The following is a 22,468-nucleotide window of genomic DNA, read 5'->3' as shown; positions in this document are numbered from 1 at the left end:
ATAACGCGTAGACATTTTACCTTTTGAATGAAGTGTTTTTCATACCATTTCGTTCAGTTGTTTAGGAGCTATTAACGCTCAAAATCTCGGTCTCCGGCGTAACGCTTTCGTTTTCGAAACTTTGATTTTACACCCCGGTATAGAAATGAAAGACGTAGTCCTACGTCAAAACGGCTATAATTCATTTTTACATGCTAAAAAATTTCAGTCCAGTATGTCGGAGTCGGACACCGTCCAGTGGATGGGCAACATCGAGCCCGAAGCCGGTCGACGAAAAAGGTAATTTTAACCCTTTTAATGTTTGTAAGGACTATAAGTGTTGTGTCCTAGTTCCGTGTCGCGTCTCGTGAGTGAATAGTGAATTATTCAACAATTAACGAAAATTTCAAATCAACTTTTTAGTTGCATTTTTTGATAGTCCTGAAAAGAGCCGATTATTTGCACGCTTGATCGATAGTGGAATATAAATTGCAAATTACATATTTCATTCTTTCGCCAGGTGTGATTGTGGATGCAGTGCAGGCAAATCAGGGGCTTTCACTGAGCGATGCGCACATTAGCAAAAAACCAATTCAAAAAAAGTTTTTTTTTAACTAGAAGAACTTAACAACCGGCTTGCTAGCAGTGTACAAATACAAAATGGAAAAGGAACCTTTTGTTTTATATTGTTCGGATTTCTTCGGAAGGATCTATTTCCAACCATTTGATGCAAAATTTTATTATTATTAAGGGGGACCCCTGTCTGAAAGGCGAGAAAATAATGAATTTTCGTGGATTTATTTCGGATGTTAAGAATAAAGTGAAGTGTTCGTGTATTTTAGTTATTGTTTGTAGGTGTATTTGAAGGTGTATTTTCCATTTTTTGAGTGCACGAATATTGATTATGACGCTGTCGACAGCTGGATGCGTAGATACTGTCTGAAAATCGGTACCTTCCTGGTGGTATCGGTTCTGAAGCAACGGGGTGTTGTAGAACAAATTCCAATGAATATTTTGAAAATTTAAGACAATACCTAAAGCGTTACATAGGGGTATTTGAAAATTCGAAAAGTTGCCAAAACGGCGGCCATTTTTGTTAAAAATTAGATATTTTTCATGAAAAATCCCTAAATAGCGATTTTTAAAAAATCGAAGAAATGAGGTATCAAAAAAACGGCTATAATTCATTTTTACATGCTGATAAAAAATTTCAGCCAAATCGGTCGAGTAGATCCTGAGATGTCGATAACAGCAGTGGAAAAAACATGGTTTCGAGAAAAACGCGTTTTAAAATTCGTACAGCAATACTATATCCCTTGAGGTGACTTCATACTTTTGACTGTAACTTTCCAACTAAATCAAATATCGAAAAATCCGTTTAGGACAACATTTCTGAGGGCATAAGCTTCCAAAAAATGCAAAAAACAAAAATTGTTTTTTTTTCGATTTTCCAGACCGGGGTCCCCGGTTAGACCGGTTAGAAAATGTCTCACATTTTCACCTTCACATTTTACTTTTTCTTCTTCTTCTGCTTTGTTTCTAAGAGTCTTCAAATTTTGCCGAATTTTACTGTTTCTGACACCTCTACATCTATCTTGAAAAGTGTGAGATCAGAAAATAAGTAACTTTTTATGGAATAGTCTTAACATTAACACATCTTGTTGCGGACAGATTCAGATGATTTTCATACTATATAACAGCCATTCCATGCCAAACCGATGTAGTGGTTCTCAGATTTTCGTAAAAAATGATATCACAAAACATTAGAACCGTATTTTTTTAATTAATTTTTTATTTTTTTTTTTTGTTTGTTAGGGTGACCATTTCCATTTTAGACTGGTTCGACGAATGACTTTTTTTTTAAATTCATAACTTTTGAATCACTGAACCATTTAAGATGATCGACATATCAAATTGAAGGCTACTAAAAAATATTGAACCAGCAAAAAATGGATTTTGTTTCCGTATTTATTGGTTATAGTCGTTTTTTGTTGTTTTCATGACTTTGAACTAGAGGGCGCTATATTTTTTTAAATATTTTCTTGAAAGCTGAGGATTTTTTACATGACATATCTCGATATCATTTCGATATCATTCTCGATTTCAAAGTTAACCGATGGGCCCAAAAAATCATTTTTCACCTTTTATCCAAAAATAACTTTTTGCAAAAAGTCATAAATTCATAACGAGAGCAAAGATGTGAAACACCAGAAATCAGCATAATTTCTTCATTGAAGGAATCTGACTTATTCGGTAAAATCTAAGGTACCTATTGTTGGCATCGTCGATTCATAAATGAATCATAGTCTCTAATTGAAAGAATACGATTTGACAAACCATCTTTCCAACGTACGAGGGTTGTTCGAAAATACCGTGCAAAATTATAAACTACTTATTTTTTTGGGTAACCCTTTTTTTATTTTTCAACATAGTCTCTTAGGCTCATAGGCTAATAAACTTAGCTCTCCAGTTTTGTTGATACCTTCCGAGTAATAGGATTTGTCCAAGTTTGAAAAGTATCAATTCGTCTCTCAATTGAATAAAATATTTTTCCCACCAGTCGTCTCTCCAAATTGAGGAACAAATAGTAGTCCGAGAAAACCAAGTCTGTCAAATAGGGTGGACATTAACCAAGCCGAAACCCTATTGTCATTATTTTGGGACGTGAAGTTTCTACATTACATCCAACGAATTTCGCCTCATTATTATTTTTTTAGTTATACATTACCTTTTCAGGAAATATAAAGCTTCTTCAACCAAGAGTCTTTTCGAGACTAGACTGCCGTTCTACGCATAGATGTCCCATGTTACTCTTTGACAATTTTCACTTTTCTTCATAAAACGATGTTTTTATGCCTAATCTTCCGGAAAAACACAAAAAAAAGTAATAGTTTGTTCCCAGCTTTTAAAAAAAACAACATCAAGCTCAATTTTCCCATGTTGATATTCTATTCATAACTGCCCAACCATATATTTTTTGATGATACATATCAAATAAATCGGTTCAAGTACAAGAATTTTAAATCACGCTTTCAGCGGGGCTAATGTACTCATTTCTGGTTTGGAAGATCGAAGTACAGTAGAACCCCGATTATCCGCGAAATAGTCGGGCTAGATCACCGCGTAAATCGAAAATCGCGGATAAGGCAATAAAGGGCTAAAAATGAGGTGCAAACATGAAAAAAAAGATATTTAAGCATGAAAACTATGTTTTATCAATACAGAATTTATCATCTGTAAGGTCGTGTACATCAGTGATCAGATAATGTGAAAGCCATGACCAAAACAAAAGAGCAAGACCCTACGACTCACTGACAAATTTCGGGAAGGTTTATGGAATTACTAGTGAACTTGCATTAGCAGATAATTCGCACAGCGGATCATCCACTCGCGGATAATCGAGGTTCCACTGTAATTCTCAAATAAATAAAAAGGTTTAAAAGAACACGTGCATACCTTGTTAGCGAATGCCTAATAAAAACGAGATTTATATTCTGCAAAGTATTGCAGATCACTCCCTTCTTCATAAAGCGATGTTTTTATGCATAATCTTTCGGAAAAACACAAAGAAACTTATTGTTTGTTCCCAGTATTTCAAAAACAACATCAAGTCCAATTGTCCCATGTTGATATTCTAGGCATAACTCTCCCACCATGAATTTTTAAGCCTGTAACCAAGATTGTTTGTTTGTTTGTTTGTTTATTACCTGGTAGCGTAAAGGAAAACCTTTTTTACTTGCTACCTGCGAATTTTTGGAGGATATAACTACACTATAATTATCTTAATGTATAAAATTTTACAAATTCAACATATTTAACATTATTAGCGGTTCAAAAACTCGAGACAGCTCCTCTTAAAAACTGCTACCGATGTCGAGCGTCTGACGATAGGAGGTAAAGAGTTGTAGTTTACCACACCTCGAACGAACAAAGAATTTGAGTAGCTGGTTGAGTTGTTGGGTGGAATAATAAGGCTCTGAAGACGGCGCTCTTGAGAAAACAACAGCTTTTGCAAGAGAACTAACGGAGGCTGCGTCATTATCATCTTGCGCAGGAATATACATGAGCGATACACGTAGAACTTCTCTAGTGGACATCCGATTAGATTTTTCTGTAAATGACTGACGTGTGCGTAGCGGTTCAAGCCGTAGACAAATCTTACACAGGAAAACAACACTACCCTCTTTCCATAGCATGGGAACTTGGTTAAACATGTAGGAGTTCGCCAAACATGAAGTGAGGTAGGATCAGTGCTTTGAACAGCTTCAGGCGCGTTTCGTTGGGAGCAGCAGAAGCATAACAGTAGAGCGAACGAAACATTGATTCAAATGAGGGGATCTCCTCACGTTTCATCAAACAATAGTTCTCTAGTTTTAAAAAATCCAGTGTTTACAACGATATTATCAGTGTTAGAATATGGCAGTTTTTGCTTCCGATCAGCTGCCAGGATTCATATTCTCAAGCTGGAGAGAATACAGTATCGTTGCTTGCGTATAGCCATGGGGTGTTTGCATTCGACACATACGATGAGTCTCGAAGTTTTGGCAGGAGTACCCTCGCTTACTCTTCGGTTCACAAAATTATCCTACAGATTTCTCATCCGTTGCAAGATCATGAATCCATTGGTGATTGATAACTTCGAAAATCTACTCCAACTGACTCCTCAGTCAAGTTTTATGTCTTTATACCATGAGTACCTTACCCACGACGTGCACCCTTCATCAGGCATCTCCAACCAAGTTTGCTTCCCATATTTTTGCAATTCCTCTGTCATTTTTGATCTGTCCATGAGACAAAAAATCCATGGAATCCAAGATCATCTACGATCCAATGTTATTCCGTCGATATTTTCGGAAAAATATGGGAAAGTTAGATCTGATAAAATGTTCTTTACTGACGGTTCATTCATAAACGGGTCCACTGGATTCGGCATCTTCAATGAAAATTCCAGTGCCTCTTTCAAACTTTATTATCCTTGTTCCGTGTTTGTCGCTGAACTGGGTGCGATATACTACGCACTAGGGATCATTGAAACATTTCCCATCGACCTTTTTTTTCAGACAGTCTCAGCTCAATAGAGGCAATCCGCTCAATGAAAGTTGATAAACGCTCATCTTATTTCCTAACATGAATAAGACATCTATTGAGTGTTTTGGTCGAAAACTTATTCAAGATTACCTTAGCATGGGTTCCCTCTCATTGCTCGATTCCGGGGAATGAGAAAGCGGACTCGCTAGCTAAGGTGGGCGCTTCAGAAGGCACACTTTTTGAAAGGCAAATTGCTTATAATGATTTTTTTCACATTCCTCGTCAGCGCACACTCGTAAGTTGGCAGCGCATGTGGAGTGAAGATGAGTTCGGTCGTTGGTTACACACGATTATCCCTAAGGTCTCGACGAGTACATGGTTCAAGGGGTTGAATATAGTTCGTGATTTTATTCGCGTGATATCTCGGCTTATGTCCAATCACTACAACCTAAACGCGCATCCCTATCGCATTGGGCTCGCAGCAAACAATCTTTGTGATTGTGGCGATGGCTACCACGACATCGAGCATGTTGTCTGGTCGTGTATCCGGTTCCATGCTGCCCACTCTCAGCTCTCCAGAGCATTGAGGGCACTAGGCAGACAATCGGTTATCCCCGTCCGGGATATCTTAGGTAGCCGCGATCCTGATCTTCTGCTTCATCTATACCTGTTCCTCAGAAACACTGATGTCAACGTTTAATGATGTTTCCTCCGTTGTATCCCTGTATCATATCCCTCCTATCCGATCGATAAACTTTTACTTAGTCGCGGCAATACATACACATACTCTTTACAGATACACAGGTCGAAGGTTTTGCAGGCCACTGAACATTCAACAAGAGCCAAAGGTTGTACCGCTCATGACAACTCTACACGAGCTGAAGATTGTACCGCCCAGTGAATATTCTACCCTGGATTCCTCGAGTCAAGAGATATGCACCACGATTGATATGAGGTACAGACTAGGGGGGCGTCGCTGATTAATGATCAGTTGCACTCCAATAGGAAGTATCCCATGTCGGCCACACATACATAGTACTGGAGACTGCAACATCCCAATTGTGAGAATCTTTGTAATACTAATCTCGAGCCAACCGCGAGTAATCGGTTACATATTACTAACATAGTCGTAAGACAAAAATTGTTAAAATATTGAACACCCGGCCCCGTTGGGCTAACGCCATATGTGCCTTAATCAAATATATATTTTGGAAAAATAAAATGCAGTGTATTGCTAAACCGAAATGCTTAAAGCTTCTGGTAGACAAATATGCTTGAAAATTTTGAATGCGTTTTTCTCAGTTGTTGATTTTGGAACATGGGACACCTATGCGTAGAACGGCAGTAGAGGCAAATTAACTATCAAGTTTAGAGCCTCTGTGGTAATACAAAATAATCACGATTCTTCAAACATCCAGCTAGCGACCAGACAGTAGCTGCAGCGGGACATTCGAATGACCTTTATCAAGGCCAATAGCGTCGTACAAGACATCGGTTTTAATGCCGTGCGGTAACGAACGCTTTTGTATTTTTGTACCATACGTACTGTTCACTCCCTTAAAAGAAGAAAACTGCATCACAAGCCCTTAGTGATTAATTAGCTAGCATGATATAGATAAAAATAAAAATACGTAAGACTAACTGCATCGCTGCGAAGTGGTTGAGTCTGTTTTTATATGTGTGAGTTAGGGTGGCAATGGATGTATGGAAAAAAATTCATCATCGAATTTCAAAAACCGACCATGTACATTTTGTTTATTGGCCCAAAAAAATAATCTATGCAAAGTTTCAGCTCAATCGGATATGATTTAGGGGTGCCTCAAAGCGCTCAAAGTTTTGATTTTTTCATCCTCAAAAATCTTCCAAGGGGGGAAAAAAAATTAAAAAATTTAAAAGAAATTTAGAAAATCGAAATATTTTTTTCGATGCCAAATGACTTAAAAATGCATGAAACGTCGAGATCTGGTGTAATCTCGAAAAAATAATTTTGGCCGAAAATCGACCTCTTGGGACAGCCTGAGAGGCAATGAAGGTATGGAAAAAATAATGATCGAATTTAAAGAACCGATCATGTACATTTTGTTTATTGGACCAAAACATGACCTGTGCAAAATTTTAGCTCAATCGGATATGATTTAGGGGTGCCTCAAAGCACTCAAAAGATAGATTTTTTGGACATTCAGGCTTAATCCTAAAAGGTCGATTTTCGGCCAAAAATTTTGTTTCGAGATGACACCAGATCTCGAAGTTTATAGCTATAGATGGGATAAAGGTGATAATCATTTGGTGTCAGGACTAAGCGATTAAGCCTGAATGTTTTTGGACATTCAGGCTTAATCCCAAAAGGTCGATTTTCGGCCAAAAATTTTTTTTCGAGATGACACTAGATCTCTATGTTTATAGCTATAGATGGGAAAAAGGTGATAATCATTTGGTGTCAGGACCGGACTCTCGTAACTGGATGCTCTCAACCAAGCCCCTAGAGCTTCTGGCGAGTCACTATCGATTGCCCTGACCTACATTTACCAAGTATATTTACACTCCACGTTCAACAGCTATCCAAACGATTCGGATCCATTACCCTTTCTGAGATTCTGATGGTCAGTTAGACTTATTTTAGTTTTAATTTGAATGCACAAACCTGAAAATATGCATCGAAATTTATTACGATCAATTGTTTCAGCGAGCGGGAAACTAGATAGTGAAATTCTGCCTTCTCAAGTGTTTGGTTATTCTTGAACAGCTACTCAAGTTACTATTTGAAAAATGATAAATTTTCGCATGTTCGTGAGTGCACTCTTCGCAAAATATTCAACCATATCGGAGCTATTGCCTATATGTAAACATCCGTGGCTATAAAAGTTTGCACAGATGGAACAAATTGCCCAGATTGAATGAATAACCGTTTCGTTTATACCTGTTGCATTCGATTTTGGTTGCAAGTAAAAAGATGAACGAGAAGCTTTGTATTTTGTTGGTTTGTATTGGACTATGGGTAACGAAAGGTTGTAATTCAGTGTGTTAAGTGAAGGATAACCCAGAAATATCGTTGCGTTTCAGTGGAATCCATTGTTGGGGGACACACATCGTTGCCGGATGCCGCACCATATGTGGTGTCAGTCCAAAACCCGACGCACATTTGTGGCGGAGTGATAGTAGGTACCAACTGGGTGCTGACAACAGCTTCTTGTGTGAAGGATGCGCAAAATCTCAAGGTTCTCGTTGGTTCGCATAGATTGCTGACTAACATGAAGCGCACCAATGTTTCCAGCATACACAGCCACAGCGCATACAACTCATCTACTGGAATCAACAATATTGCTCTGCTCAAGCTAGCCGAGGCGGTAGCTGCGGATCGCATTATTGGTTTGAATGATATCGCCGTCACAACGGGACTACCAACGGCTTTCTACGGATGGGGGTCACCTGCCTATGGTTCCTCGACTAAATCCAACTCACTACAGACACTTTTCCAGAGAACTTTGAGTAGTACAGATTGCACGAAAAAATATGAAACCCTTGCAGAGGTGAAATTGGGACAGATTTGTGCACACATACAGCCTGGTCAGGCTGCCTGTTCGGTAGGTGTTTGAAATTTAAGAATAATATGTTTCTGTATAGCGTTTTGTTTTGATTTACACAGAAGGACCAGGGTGGACCACTGGTATCCTACACTAGCAACAAACTGTTCGGAATTTACGACTACGGTGTTCAGTGCAGTGGGAGATATCCAGATGTGTTTATTGATGTGGCGGCTCACAAGAGCTGGATTGAAACTACAATGAGTTAATGAATTATCGGTAGACGATTTCTTTTATGAATGGAGTTCAATGTATAAAATTAATGTCTCTAAAACAATGAGATGTAATTGTTCTTTCATTGGTTGTATTCTAAAGTATTTAACTTGATAGAAAAATTATGGACCCATTTATTTAAACCAGAATAAACATTTTATGGTTTATCGAACATTATTTAAAAATTGAGATTTTCTTATTTTCGTTCAATACGATGGTGAAGACATTTGTTACAACCATTGGGCATTCCATTGGGCAAACTTTATTCGATGTTCACATTTATCTGTTGTGTTTCGTGAATGCCCAATTTTTACGATAAACTTGGAACAAACGAATGAACTCGATTCTCGATTCTCAGGTCCCCATGCTTCTTTCCGTGAGCAGATGTGCTTACTTTTTATCTGTCGTGATCATAAGTTTCGGTGCTATTTTGGTTTAATCAAAATAAATCATGGTTTAATTTTTCTAATCCGAACCGCGTATTGAGGTTGGGAGTACATTTTTTTAAGGCATCGATGGAGGCGATCTGGCGTAGTGGTAACATCCATACCTCTCACGCTAAAGGTTACGAGTTCAATTCTCACTCCCGACATTCTTCCAAAAATGGAAGCAAAGTGACGAACCAGCCAAATGTGTTGAAAGTCATTAAAATACAGATAAAAAAAAAATAAGGCCTCGATGTGGCGCTCCAGCGCCGACAACCCGCAAGCATCAGGAATTTCAGTAATCACATGAAACAACTTTTCGCCCCAACCGGCCCCATTCGGCAGGCTTCTGAAAATGTGGAAATTAAGCGAAATTGAGATAAACCCGCAAATTCGTTCCGCTCCGGTGATTAAACAATTTTATATCGATAATGAATTACCACAGTTTTCCGAAGGCAAAAAATGATTGCGAAAAACAAAATCAATGACGCAACGTTCGGAAAGCTATATACGTATTACTGCCGATTTGATTCGATATAAAGTTTGGTTAAAATGACCTTTTTTATTCTGTCCAGTGACAAGTATGACAGCATATGTTTATGGAACGATAATCGAAGAGCCGCGGTTTATTTCACACAAATTTGTGTGAAATAAACAGATCAGAGATACAAAGCCTCATCTGTTAACACAGCTATTTCCTTTTTGAGATAATTGAACCAAATTAATGTATTGGGAGTGTTAAGACATCTGAGCTCTGTTTGCAGCCTGCGTCAGCCTTTGCTCACCATAAAGTTGGGTTTTGTAATCGAATAATTTCGGCTATATACTATATACCGTTCTGAATCATATTTCGGACAACTTCATATTTCGGACACTTTGTTCTAATATCTTGAAATACTTAATGCACTGATGCTATAACTATAAAATTAATATCACAATTGCTTCTTTAGAGTAATACCTTTGTTTCACTATCATTTCATATGAGAACTACATTTGAAATATAACATAATCGGCAAAAATCTAACAACACTACTCATTATCGTTTGTATTTGACGTTTGCTCAGCGTGAGCATGTAGAATTTAACCGTTCATCAATATTCAAATTTCTCCCGTGTTTCATCAGTTCTCATCATCATTAACAGTTTACTGTGATTGCTTGGTAAGTGTTTCGCAGTTGACTATAAAATATAATCAAGTGTAATCTAATTTTCGTCCAAATAATTACAAAATAAAGTGTCTGAAATTTGAATTCAATCTGTCCGAAAGTTGATTTAGTGTCCGAAGTTTGATTCTTATTCGCTTCATTTGAAAAGCATTTTATTCGATGATTTTTTTATGTTTTCAATCAAACAGGTACCAAAGTAGAATGTTTAAAAGCATATTGAACTAATTTATTGAAAATATCAACCAAATAATACATGTGCATAAAGTTTAGATCTGTTTTCTGCATCAGATGCCTTAAGCGTCCGAAATATGATTCAGAACGGTACAACCTAAGCAACCAAAAGACTGCGAGGTTTTCTAAATGGCCTATTTCAAGGTTGAGAGTTTAGTTGAGTTTTCTAAATTGGCCTTATTCAAGGCTACAGGCTAGAGAAAATTTTGAAGCCTCGTAATTCAGACCATGATCATCATTATTCAAATCACTATCTCGCTTCAGCGGTCTCCCTCAATGTTGATGTCAGACACAGCTGTTTTGCTCGGTACAAATGAAGAATGGAAAATAAATATCACACACAGTGGTGCAATTTTGTACAGTGGAGGTACCGCTACGATTTGCATGCCATCTGATGAAGAGTGTTTCTGTATTTTTACACTACATCATTTCTACATCTGCACTGAGGTGTAAGTAATGATCTAAGCCTTAATACTTCTTTGAAGACTGAACGAAATGGTCGAACAACCGTTTTCGAATGGCAAAAGGTATATAAGTGATTTTTGACGTAGAATTACGTCTTTCATTAAGGGTACCAAATCAGAAAACAGGTCACGATTTCATGAAATAAAGTTAACGTTAATAACTTTTATTGCCGCGAACGGATTTTGACGATTTACACACCAAAACGATTTAAATTGATGAAAACTAGAAGCATTTCCATTTTCCCATACATTTGTTCTGCTCATTTGTGAGGCTTCCAACCCATGCCGACAATAACAAGCAACTTATCGGCGATCAACGAAGGGCAATGATTGGAAGTCTCCGTGAACAAAGACAATAAGAATAAGAAGAGCGATAATAAAGTAAATGTCGTTTTAGAAATTTGTATGTGATTGGGTTTCCCTTGGCAGTAGCAAAACTTTCTCCACTAAGGATAACAGCTGCGCTTATCTCGAGCGTTCTGAAATAATATCCGAAGTTATTAACAAGCGACTTGAAAAAAATAACAGCGTAGTTCTACGTCAACAATGTAGTCGTGTCTTGGACACAACCTTCTATAATTTTTTTTCCAAAATACGAGGGTCGTTCAAAAAATAAGTTTCTGTGCCTCAGAAATTGCAGAAAAATAAAGTTAGGACAAAAAACAAGGTGATTTTCGTAATCTACGTTTTATTTTCTATTTTTCTACTAATCGCCGTAACGTTCGAGGCATTTTTCATAGCGTGGCACGAGTTTTTCTATTCCGAGCGCGAAGTGCGTAGTGTCCAACTTTTTGAAGTTGGATGTAACTGCATCACGAATTCCTTCAGTGTTAACGAATCGTTGACCGCCGAACGCCTGTTTCATCACCGGGAATAAGTGGTAGTCGCTAGGGGCGAGTTCTGGGGAGTAAGGAGGATGCTCGAACACAGACCATTTGAATTTTTTCAATTGCTCTTGAGTTACACGAGCAGAATGGGGCCGCGCATTATGGTGGATGGGGAACACTCCTTTCGTCAATGAACCTAACCTTTTGTTCCTTAAAAACAAATGCCTCGAACGTTACGGCGATTTTGTAGAAAAATAGAAAATAAAACGTAGATTACGAAAATCACCTTGTTTTCCGTCCTAACTTTATTTTTCCGCGATTTCTGAGGAACTGAAACTTATTTTTTGAACGACCCTCGTATTATGATTTAGAACAAAATCAAATTAGAAACTAGAATAAGTTTTCGAATATGGAGAGTTCTTTAATAAAATTTAGTTGGTGCCCAATCAACGAAACAAATTGTAGATTGATGATGCAAGCTAGAGCATAATAACGATCGCTGCCCAACCCCCGTCATCAAAATCGTCATCGGTGATCTCAATGCTTTGTAAATGCTCTGATCAGCCAAGAGGAAGAGTTCAGAGCGGTAATTGGAAGGTTTACCATGTATCCGCGAACCAATGAAAATGGTTTAAGTCTGGTCGACTTCGCTGCCTCCGAGAACATAACAGTACATAAATCCGATGTATATCCGGTGTCCGCTTGCCGTACAAAGTCAAAAGTAAGATTATAAAACCAATTAACGCCGGTCAAATGCGACTGGTATCGGAGGATTATAACTATTTGAACATTATCAAAAAATTTCACTAGGCTCATTATGATTACACTCTGTCCAACTTCTATAAGGCCACCTTAAATATATTTCGTTGTAACACAAACAGTTTTGAATACTTAGAATAAAGTATATTGACCGTCAATTTCGTTCAAAAGAATCGTCTGTTTATTTATTGGGCTCAAATTTGATAATTAAAGCTGACCAGTTTTTATAAGATCATTTCAAGATCCATAATTATTATCAATGAAAAATCCAAAACAATCGACAGATTTACATGTCAATAATTGGTAACCTTGCCATTACGGGTAATAACCTGGAAGATTCGTGTTGGCAAACTATTTACCAAATTCTGCAGAACGGATTCCTCGATGTTTTCCCCTGTATTCGATATTGCGGCCTTGAGCTCATCAATCATGATGTACCGCTTTCCCTCCGTGTAGATTCTGCGTGTAAGGACCCCCAAAGATTTTCAAAGGGATTCAAGTCTGGAGAGCGAGCCGGTCAATCAAAAAAAAAAAAAGTTTTCGGTCCTTAATCCAATTCTTGCTGGTATGAATAGTAGCATTGTTTTGCTGGAATGTGATTTTTCGCGACGATATCTACGTAAAAACGGTAGGAGAGAGGATTTCAGATCATTTAAGTGATCCTTGCTATTAATTTTGAATTATGTGAAAGCTTTATTGAGCTTTCCGGTTACACAGAATCCACGCCCAAACTATGCACGAGCCTTCACCGAAATTCGTGGTTGAAAAAAACTGTTCCCTCTTCCGTAAATTACGCCAGTAGAAACCATCAGAACTACCCAAATCGAACTTTTTTTCGTCACTAAGGATAACCTACCCATTGAAGAACTTTTCGTTATGGTATTTAGCAAAATGAATTCTTTTGAAAACATTCTTTGTCATAACATACCATGTCCCACTGTCGGTTCACGTGAGCTTTGGCAAAACTCAGACGTCCTCCGATGTGAGATGGTGTAGAATTGGGAGCTCTAAGCTTTTAAGTCCACTTTGTGTAAAGACTTTCTACCAAACCTTCACGAATTGTCTCCCGGAAAATATTTAAGTTCAAAGATTGCTTTATTTGCATAAGCGATTTTGAAGTATTCGTAGCTGTTCTAACTATTTCCCGCTTACCCCGGTCAGCTTTACGTGGAGCTCTCTTCTTATTATCGTATCCTTGAGGATTCGTCAAATAATTGAGTACTACTTCATGGGATCGTTCAATCCGATGAACAATTTCTCTGATACCAACATTATCTGGGTGAAATGCATCGATTTGTCTTTCTTCTCTCTCCGTGAGCACTTTTCCTTTTGGCATTTTCCAGATTTATCGATCAAAACAACTAAAACAACGGAAAATGTAACTGGTCTCATACAAACTTGACACTTGAAAAATACAAAAACATTTGTTCACGCTCAGCACTTACTCACTCACATATGAAAATAATACAGTGTGTGGTATAGGATTGGGCGATCTTTATAAAAAGATCGATCTTGTCGAATCGATTTTCCAAATGGCGTAAGGATCGATCCACTGATTAAATTGGTACCAAAGAACCGTTCTTTGCCGAATCTGCCTATCTGCCTATTCTATATGAATGTCGTTTTTTCTTAAAACAGGGAATACTAAATTCATATTTCTATTCAAACATCATAGCATTATGTTTTTTTCATCAGCATGAAGGCCACAGTCACAGGGCATCCATCTTGTGCCGTCAGGCAGTCGTTTTATTGAAAAACATAATTTTAAAAGCCGTCCAGAACTCAGCTGACAATGATCCCATGAAAGCCAATCGTGCTATACATCTGTCATTTAGTTGAAGCCGATTCTTAATGTTGGTGCCAGTTCTATAAAACAACATTTCGTCTGTAAATGATGTCAACATCATTCTATGATTCTATACGCAACTGGTTGCTGTACATCCCCTCAGTAGCTGCCGCTAGTCCTGTCTCCATCAGTCTCTATGTTAAAAAAAAGTAAGGTGGCCTTTGGCGAGATAAAAAATCGATGAATACTGAAAAACAAATCTCAAAAAAATCAAAAAAGTTTTTCTAGGATCAAAAACATCGAAAGCAAAAAAATCGATTTTCTCGATTTTCTCGAGTAAAACAGATCGATCCAAAAAATCTAAAATCGAAGTGAAAAAGATCGATCTTCTTAGAATCGATCCGAGATCTCCCAATCCTAGTGTGGTAGTTACCAATAACAATACACTAGAACTGGGGATTTCGATTTTTTTAAGGCAGAACACTTTTTATAGCAAAACGTTTAACGGAGCACCTGCATTTTTTTATCAATAAAACAAATCGTATTTGCATTGACATTACCAAACTAGGAACAACTCTATTTCGGTTGCGAGTCTTAGTTACACCATGGCGCGTAGAAGTATATCCTTAGGTGGGCCAATATGCTAAAACCACTCTTCAGCCATATTGGAAGTCTACTGTGTTTTGTTTGTAAACAAAACACAATACGCTTGTTCCCAAGCTCGCTCGTGATCAGCCTGTCTCTTTCACACTTCAAGGGAAAAATTCCCCTTCTGCTTTCTTCCGTACTGTTTCCATATACCGCTCCCCTAACCAACTTAGTGATGAAACGGCCTCACCTAGTACCATAGACCCGTCTTGAGTTACACGACATCTAGCCCGGAGTAAACAAAATGAATCACTATATGCCCAGTGAAATTGAATAAAAAATTATAGTAGGTTGTGTCCAAGACACGATCACATTGTTGACGTAAGGGGCGAACACGAAATTATTGCGACACCGAAAATGTCATGCCAATTTTCTTATAATGTTTAGAATCAAACCAAAATTTTAGAGTAGTTTTATACATATATTTACTTCAAAAATCAAAAGAAAAGTTGGAGCCTTGAGTGTAAAATTGAACGCATTTTCGCTTGATGCCCTCCATCAAAGTCTTTACAGTGTCATCCGGTACCAGTTCCTCAGTTTTTTTTTTCATTTTCTTAACATGTCCTTCTCGTCTTTGACTGTCTTCTTGCTCTTCCGAAGTTCCCGCTTCATTATTGCCCAGTACTGCTCCACCGGGCGCAGCTCCGGACAGTTTGGCGGATTCATGTCCTTTGGAACAAAATGGACAGAATTGGCCTCATACCACTCCAGGACACTTTTAGAATAGTGGCATGATGCCAAATCTGGCCAAAATAGCGGAGCTTCGTCGTGCTACTGCAAGAACGGCAAAAGGCGCTTCTCGAGGCACTCAGATTTGTAGATCTCGCCATTTACTGTGCCCTTTGTCACGAAAGGCTCACTACTCAGTCCGCAAGAGCAGATGGCCTGCCGAACGAAATATTTGGAGGCGAACTTCGACATTTTCTTCTTCTTAAACTTGTCGTCCACATCGAACTTGCTCTTGCCGGTGAAAAACTCCAACCCCGGAATTTGCTTAAAATCGGCTTTTATATACGTTTCGTCGTCCATCACACAGCAGCCATATTTTGTCAGCATCTTCTCGTAGAACTTCCGTGCCCGAATTTTAGCCGTCGATTGTTGCCGCTTATCGCGGTTTCGGAAGTTCTGTACCTTGTATGTATGTAGTCCAGCTCTCTTCTTTGCATTCTGGACGTAGCTCTGCGACATGCCGACCTTTTTAGCCAAATCACGGCTTGAGACGTTGGGAATTGCTTTAATTTCCCTCCGTCTTTTTGTTCTCCGGTCCCGGTTTTCTTCCAGCTCCTTTGCCGTGGTCCAACGTCAACCGCTCCTGGAACCGCTTCAACACTCTGGAGACGGTTGAATGGTGAATGTTCAACATTTTTCCCAACTGCCGGTGCGACAGGTCAGGAAATTCCAGGTGTTTGGAAAGAAGTTGTTCTCTCGACTCGCGTTGGTTCACCTCCATTTTCGTTGAATCGAAAAACACGACTTCGAGTTTGACAGCATGTAGACAATACACATCAATGAGAAAGTGTGCAAAATTTGGTTGATTTTTACCCAATGGTAAAAAAGTTATGCCCTGTTGAATGTGTCGCAATAATTTCGTGTTCGCCCTTTAGAACTACGCTGTTATTTTGTTCCAGTCGCTTGTTAATAACTTCGGATATTATTTCAGAATGGTCAAGATAAGCGCAGCTGTTATCCTTAGTGGAAAAAGTTTTGCTACTGCCAAGGGAAACCCAATCACATACAAATTTCTAAAACGGCATTTACTTTATTGGTGGCTGAATAAAAGAAATAAATTCTGTCTGGTCATCTGAATAACCTCGAAAAAAGTTGCATTGCTTCATTATGATCAGAGAGATTTGCGCAAATATGCAAATGCCATCCTTGTTGAAGGCAGTTTTGCAATTGGCACGCGATCCCAAATAACTCACAACGTTCCAGCACGACATCCGCTATGGTTTAGCTTGATATCCCTCAAATAATTATGTAGTGCACAACCTTATCGCCTGCTCCGCCATAGCGTCAGTTCGATGCATTGATGCAATGTCAAAGGCACCAACGAAGTCCTTTAATGACGAAAAACAAGCGAAGTTTACTGCTTTGAATAAAAAAAAGTCTCATACCGAAGCGCTAATATTCCTCTTCCGCTACCTCCCTCTTTGTTTATATTTATTATCGCGGCTGCATAATTTGCACCACCAATCAATGTAATGATTGCAATGCCAAAACGAGACTGAAAGTTTGCCTCAGCGAGATCCAATATTTATGCTCTAAGCTAATATTCCCCTTCGCTCTTCTTATTCTTATTGTCTTTGTTCACGGAGACTTTAAATCATTGCCCTTCGTTGATCGCCGATAAGTTACTCGTTATTGTCGGCATGGGTAGGACGCCTCACAAATGAGCAGAACAAATGTATGGGAAAATGGAAATGCTTCTAGTTTTCATCAATTTAAATCGTTTACACACCAGGGATTGTAATATATAGCATGAAAAACAAATCTTAGGGAATTTTCGATTCTTTTGGTGTGTAAATCGTCAAAATCTGTTCGCGGAAATAAGAGTTATTAACGTGAATTTTATTTCATGAAATCGTGACCTGTTTTCTGATTTGGTACCCTTAACACTCCTATACTCGCGCATTGGTCTGTCAGACCGAGAAATCAATAATTCGATCATTTCTTAGAAAATATCAACACTACGACTCTGCGATTCGCTCTAGCTTCGTTATTTGTCGTTCGTCATCGTTTAGCGTATCGCATGTGTTGGTACAAAGGGGACGTGTGCCAGTTTTTAACACTTTCGGTCTGACACACCGACGCGAGTATAGGAGTAACTTTTTTGGACAAGTGCCTTTTTTCATATTCTAGAATATTGTTGAAAAAAAATGTTAGTGGCGTGGAATTTTTATTGAATATAATGCATAAGGTCATTACCGGACTATTCTTACTTGATTTCAGTCCCTTTTGTAACTGGATTGAACGGATCCATATATTAACTATTCGTCGTTAGATTCATACGTTCACAAGCGAAATATAAATGTTTGAGTTTCGTATGGTTATTCGCCAACAAATATAATGGTCATACATATACACACTTGTGAAATAATTTCACTTGTGGAAGAATTGCAAACAGTAAACTAATCGGGGGCTTATGGTTATTTTTAACAGTTACAGTTTCGGGGATATTTTTTTAGTGAACAATATCGACAAGAAAACAAGAAAAAAAAGGAAGTTCCCAGAAATCCTTTTATATCATTTTTTTATGCCCCATCTAAAAAAAAGGCATTAATTCTTAGTTTACCAAGAATACAGAGACAAAGAATATTAGAAATATGCAAACTTTATATTCCAGAACCTTTATCATCTGGAAATTATCTAGAATGTCGTTATACATTCTTCTCTTCGATAAAAGACCCGAAAAACACGCTACAACTGCATGAAATGTAAAAAATATGTTTGTTTCGAGCATGCAGTTATGCTATGTTCTGATTCTAACTTTAATGAAACCACAATCGATTAATACGTTTTTATGTTATTTTATAGCTCTTTATACTTCCATGAATTATATTCAGTTGCTTACTTTTAATTAATAACAGAGAAAAGATCGAATTTCGTTATTTGCGTTGGAGTATCAAAAATTACTCTGTTTTGAGGAGGCTGAATTAGAGGCTGACTATTAAAACATAATAAAGACGAAGAAAACATATTGTTTGGAGTTTTTTCATTTAATAACACCCTCTTCTTCAAATTAATGCCAATAAAGCCTGAAAATATACAATGGCAACATTACAGAGAAGTTCAATTTTCGGTCTGTGACACCGTGCGTGAGTATACGTGTTATGATTTTTCACGCGAGTACAGGAGGGTTAATGAAAGACGTAGTTCTACGTCAAAACATTGTTTTTCAAGGTGAGTTTTCAAGTGGGAGCATTTGCTATAACTTCGCGGAGCACAAATTTCCCGCACTAGAATATAAATTGAAGCATTATTTATTTACAATGACACAAAGAAGCGAAATCATCACCTGGTCTTATATATGAGAAGTTGGACCGAATGTATATTAGTTCTAATTAACTGTGAACCAGAATTGGAATTAGAACGTCAAGCTTAAGGTCTAGCCTATATTATATCAACTTAACAAATTTTCATTTCCCTTAAATCTGTCGCCTAGTAGAAGCTTGTACATAGTGCAAAACACTTGACAATCCTCTTCATCTGTTTATTTTTTTCTTCCTCTTCAGTTTTATTGGCGCAAACAAAATCAAATCAGAGAACTTAAAACCGTGCACATCGTTGGGTTTCTTCATGCCGCGACGACAGATGGCATCACTAGGAAACGAAACTGCTACCTGGCTTGAAGAAATTCCGACAAGCAAGAGTAACAGTGTTTCTTTTGACTATCGTTTCAACAGCGATGAGGAAAGCATCTTTTCACCTACCCCCCTCAGTATGTGTGTGACTGAAGTCGGCGTTGATCAAATGTTTATATCTGCATAGAAAATAACATTTTATACCGTCAAGCGGTACTTACTGCTGTGAGTACCGATACCGCTTGTGCGAACGCTAACACTTCCAGACTATGTGTGTCCTCTCATCCGCCTGCAAGAGCTATTCCTCGCGTTGGGGAGGAGGAAAAACCCGAGCAACCATTCGAACACGGATACTTGAACCCGTCGCATAGACTCGGCAATGACAGTGATGGCGATGGTGATGACAGAGGCGAAAAGTTATTTCAACCGTGCTTACGATTCATATCGTTTGATCGAATCAATTCAATCATAATGTATGGAGAAATTCGATTATGGAAATTGACGGCATCCAACTACTGATTCAAGTTGGGTGGTTGTTACGCTCGTTACTTGTCTTATTACCACGTCACTTCCGCTAACGTTTAAGTGCGAATCATATGCACAGTAACGTAATGACAACAATTTTCTTCGACAAAGTTAGGGGCTGTCCACATACCACGTGGACAACTTTAGGGGGGTAGGGGGTAAGAAAATGTCCATGCTTGTCCACGGAGAGGGGGGAGGGTGTATAGACTGAGTCCACGTGGACAAGATTTTTTTTACAAATACAATAATTGGATTAAATGGTACATTTTTTTTCTTCATTGAAGAGATTTTTAGCCGAAAGCTGGTTCATCTCTAAGACAATGTTACATATTTAAGAATTTCAAAACTCTCCGTATTTATCATTAAACGGATTGAGCGACCTGAGGGCGCTGGCTAGTCAAACGTTCATATATTTTTTCTCATATCATTGATCTTCTTCAGTGAAATCTGTATTATAGAAACGTGAAACAGTGAAATCTGTATTATGGTCATCTCACGTAGACTCTGAATGACCAAGCTATTTCCTATGATCGAACTTTTATAGTTACGGAGTATGCATAGACCCTCATAGCCCAAAACTATAAAAATTAAACGATTTCATAATGGTTGAGGCTTCATGAAATGTGTAGATGATTCTGCATAAAAATTTAATTTTCTATACATTTTTTTATATCTCGAGATCAGTTAGTCTTAGAATAATAATGTCTGTATAGTTTTTCATACAGAATTACGTGTAAAATCATTTTTCCAAAGTATTTTAACTACGTCAATTTCTAGAAATCAACATTTACATTTGCGTGAGATTGTCCATGCACCACCAGTCGTCTTAAAAGTATGGGGCCAATATTCTAATAAGAATATATATGAAATTAGGTAGCTGATTTGGAATATTTCAGATGGAGATATAGGATCATATTTGATGAAAAAATCCGCATATGTACGATTCTCAACTAGGACAGAGTTGTTGAACTTTTCTTGAGCCTTATTTTTTGTCTTCAATTGACTCTGATTTAGGAAGTACGTTACTTAGGATAAATAATGCTGCTCATTTGAAGGATAAGAAAATTTTGCGTTGAATGCAGTTGTAAAACATTCAAATGTTTTACATTATGTTTTTTTTATGTTTTATTAATGGAATCAAGCAACTTTAAGAGGTGAAGAAGAAACTTAAATTGGTGTTTTATGGGTGTTTATTAGTTATGTTTATAATTATATTATTATTTTTATATAATTTTACAAAAATACATTCTATCAACCAAATTGAAGTTCTCCAACTCTATAATCTCTTCCTTGACCACACCCTGTTATCCTTCTTGTTATCTTCCACTAATTGAAATGACTAATTGAATTTGAAACAAAATAAACTTGAATGGGATTAAAAATTTATTTCAGTTCACTATTCAGTTAATTTCTCAATTATTGTGATAAAATAAGAAAAAATGTCCACAACAGAGGGAGGGGTATGAAAATGTCCACGTTTGTCCACGGAGGGGGTGGGGGAGTCTGAAATCGTCCTTTTCTGTCCGCGTGGTATGTGGAAAGCCCCCTTAGCTGGACGTCGATGTTAACGCTAAAGGAGTGTCTGAACGTAGCCAATATGATGTCACGTTCCTTTACGTTAACTTGTCGTTTAATGTGCATCGCACCTTATGCGGTTTACCTATGAGGTAGCAAGAAAAAAATTGCATTTAGGCTTTTGTTTTCAACACCATCAGTTTATCGCTGCAGGGAAGAAAATTGCAATCGTTGATGATTGTGATGATTATAGGTCGCACATATACTAGAGAGGCATAATACAATAATTAACCGAAATCCGTCATTTACTTCAAAAACGCAATTTTCATGTAGAGGAAATAACGGAAATAACAGAATACTGAGTCATTCCACACCCTCACTACAGTAACACACACACACAGATAACACACTCCACATGTATTCAATAATCACTTCCAGGGAGGAAATAATATGATGATCACCTTCTAATGATCCAATCAGCTGAAGACGAGAAGCAGTTGACCAGATCTTTATTGAATTGCGTAGTAGTCTATTTCCCTAATCCGAAGTCGTTTCTCCGGAACATGGTTTCCTATCACACGAACGAACCAAGCCCCACCGCTCCTCGAGGGCGCGCTCGCAGGTGCACAAATGTGTACATCTCCATCCAGCTGGAACTAACGCTCGTATTCAAAGGAGCAAGCTTCCAATTGAATTGGTTTTTTCCGCTCCTATCGACCAACCCACGCACATTTTGTGTATCGTGAGTGTTAAAGCTTATCCGGACTGTGGCAAAAACATTTTCAAGATGAACCGACAAGAGCGGCAAGGAGTTTTTTTCTGCCTTTTTCACGCTTCGAACGATAAATGCTTCTTTCAACCCCGCATTCCTTAAAGTCCCCCTGGCGGTGCGGCGTTGATTTGGCGTTGTTGCTGTAATTCTCATCCGCTTGAATTGAGTTAGCCTTATTGCGGAAGAGCGTTTCTAATTTGAATATTCTTCAGAATATTTCTTATCATTCGGATTTCTTGGATGTTTTAG

At 38.0% G+C, this 22,468-nt stretch overlaps 2 protein-coding genes across 9 annotated transcripts in view; one reads left to right on the top strand and one right to left on the bottom strand.

The window, feature by feature from the left end:
- LOC129780319 (calcium/calmodulin-dependent protein kinase kinase 1) overlaps positions 1–22,468 on the bottom strand; it is a 289,361-nt gene that overhangs the window by 159,576 nt on the left and 107,317 nt on the right. The gene's annotated exons all lie outside the window — the stretch shown is intronic.
- LOC129780321 (chymotrypsin-2-like) lies at positions 7,859–8,986 on the top strand. Its single transcript, XM_055788449.1, has 3 exons — positions 7,859–8,012; positions 8,068–8,588; positions 8,651–8,986. Exons 1-3 carry the CDS (start codon positions 7,958–7,960, stop codon positions 8,795–8,797), a joined length of 723 nt encoding a protein of 240 aa, XP_055644424.1. The 5' UTR covers positions 7,859–7,957; the 3' UTR covers positions 8,798–8,986.

Source organism: Toxorhynchites rutilus, chromosome 3 (assembly GCF_029784135.1).
Source record: "Toxorhynchites rutilus septentrionalis strain SRP chromosome 3, ASM2978413v1, whole genome shotgun sequence".
NCBI lineage: Eukaryota > Metazoa > Arthropoda > Insecta > Diptera > Culicidae > Toxorhynchites > Toxorhynchites rutilus.
The sequence above is the reverse complement of the archived record's forward strand: the minus strand, read 5'-3'. Positions and strand labels throughout refer to the sequence as shown.

Bases quoted from the DNA above. Each gene is read 5' to 3' on its own strand.
- LOC129780321 (XM_055788449.1), top strand. From the start codon at position 7,958: ATGAACGAGAAGCTTTGTATTTTGTTGGTTTGTATTGGACTATGGGTA. The intron at 8,013-8,067 runs GTTGTAATTCAG...GTTGCGTTTCAG, and splicing joins TGGACTATGGGTAACGAAAG to TGGAATCCATTGTTGGGGGA. The intron at 8,589-8,650 runs GTAGGTGTTTGA...TGATTTACACAG, and splicing joins CTGGTCAGGCTGCCTGTTCG to AAGGACCAGGGTGGACCACT.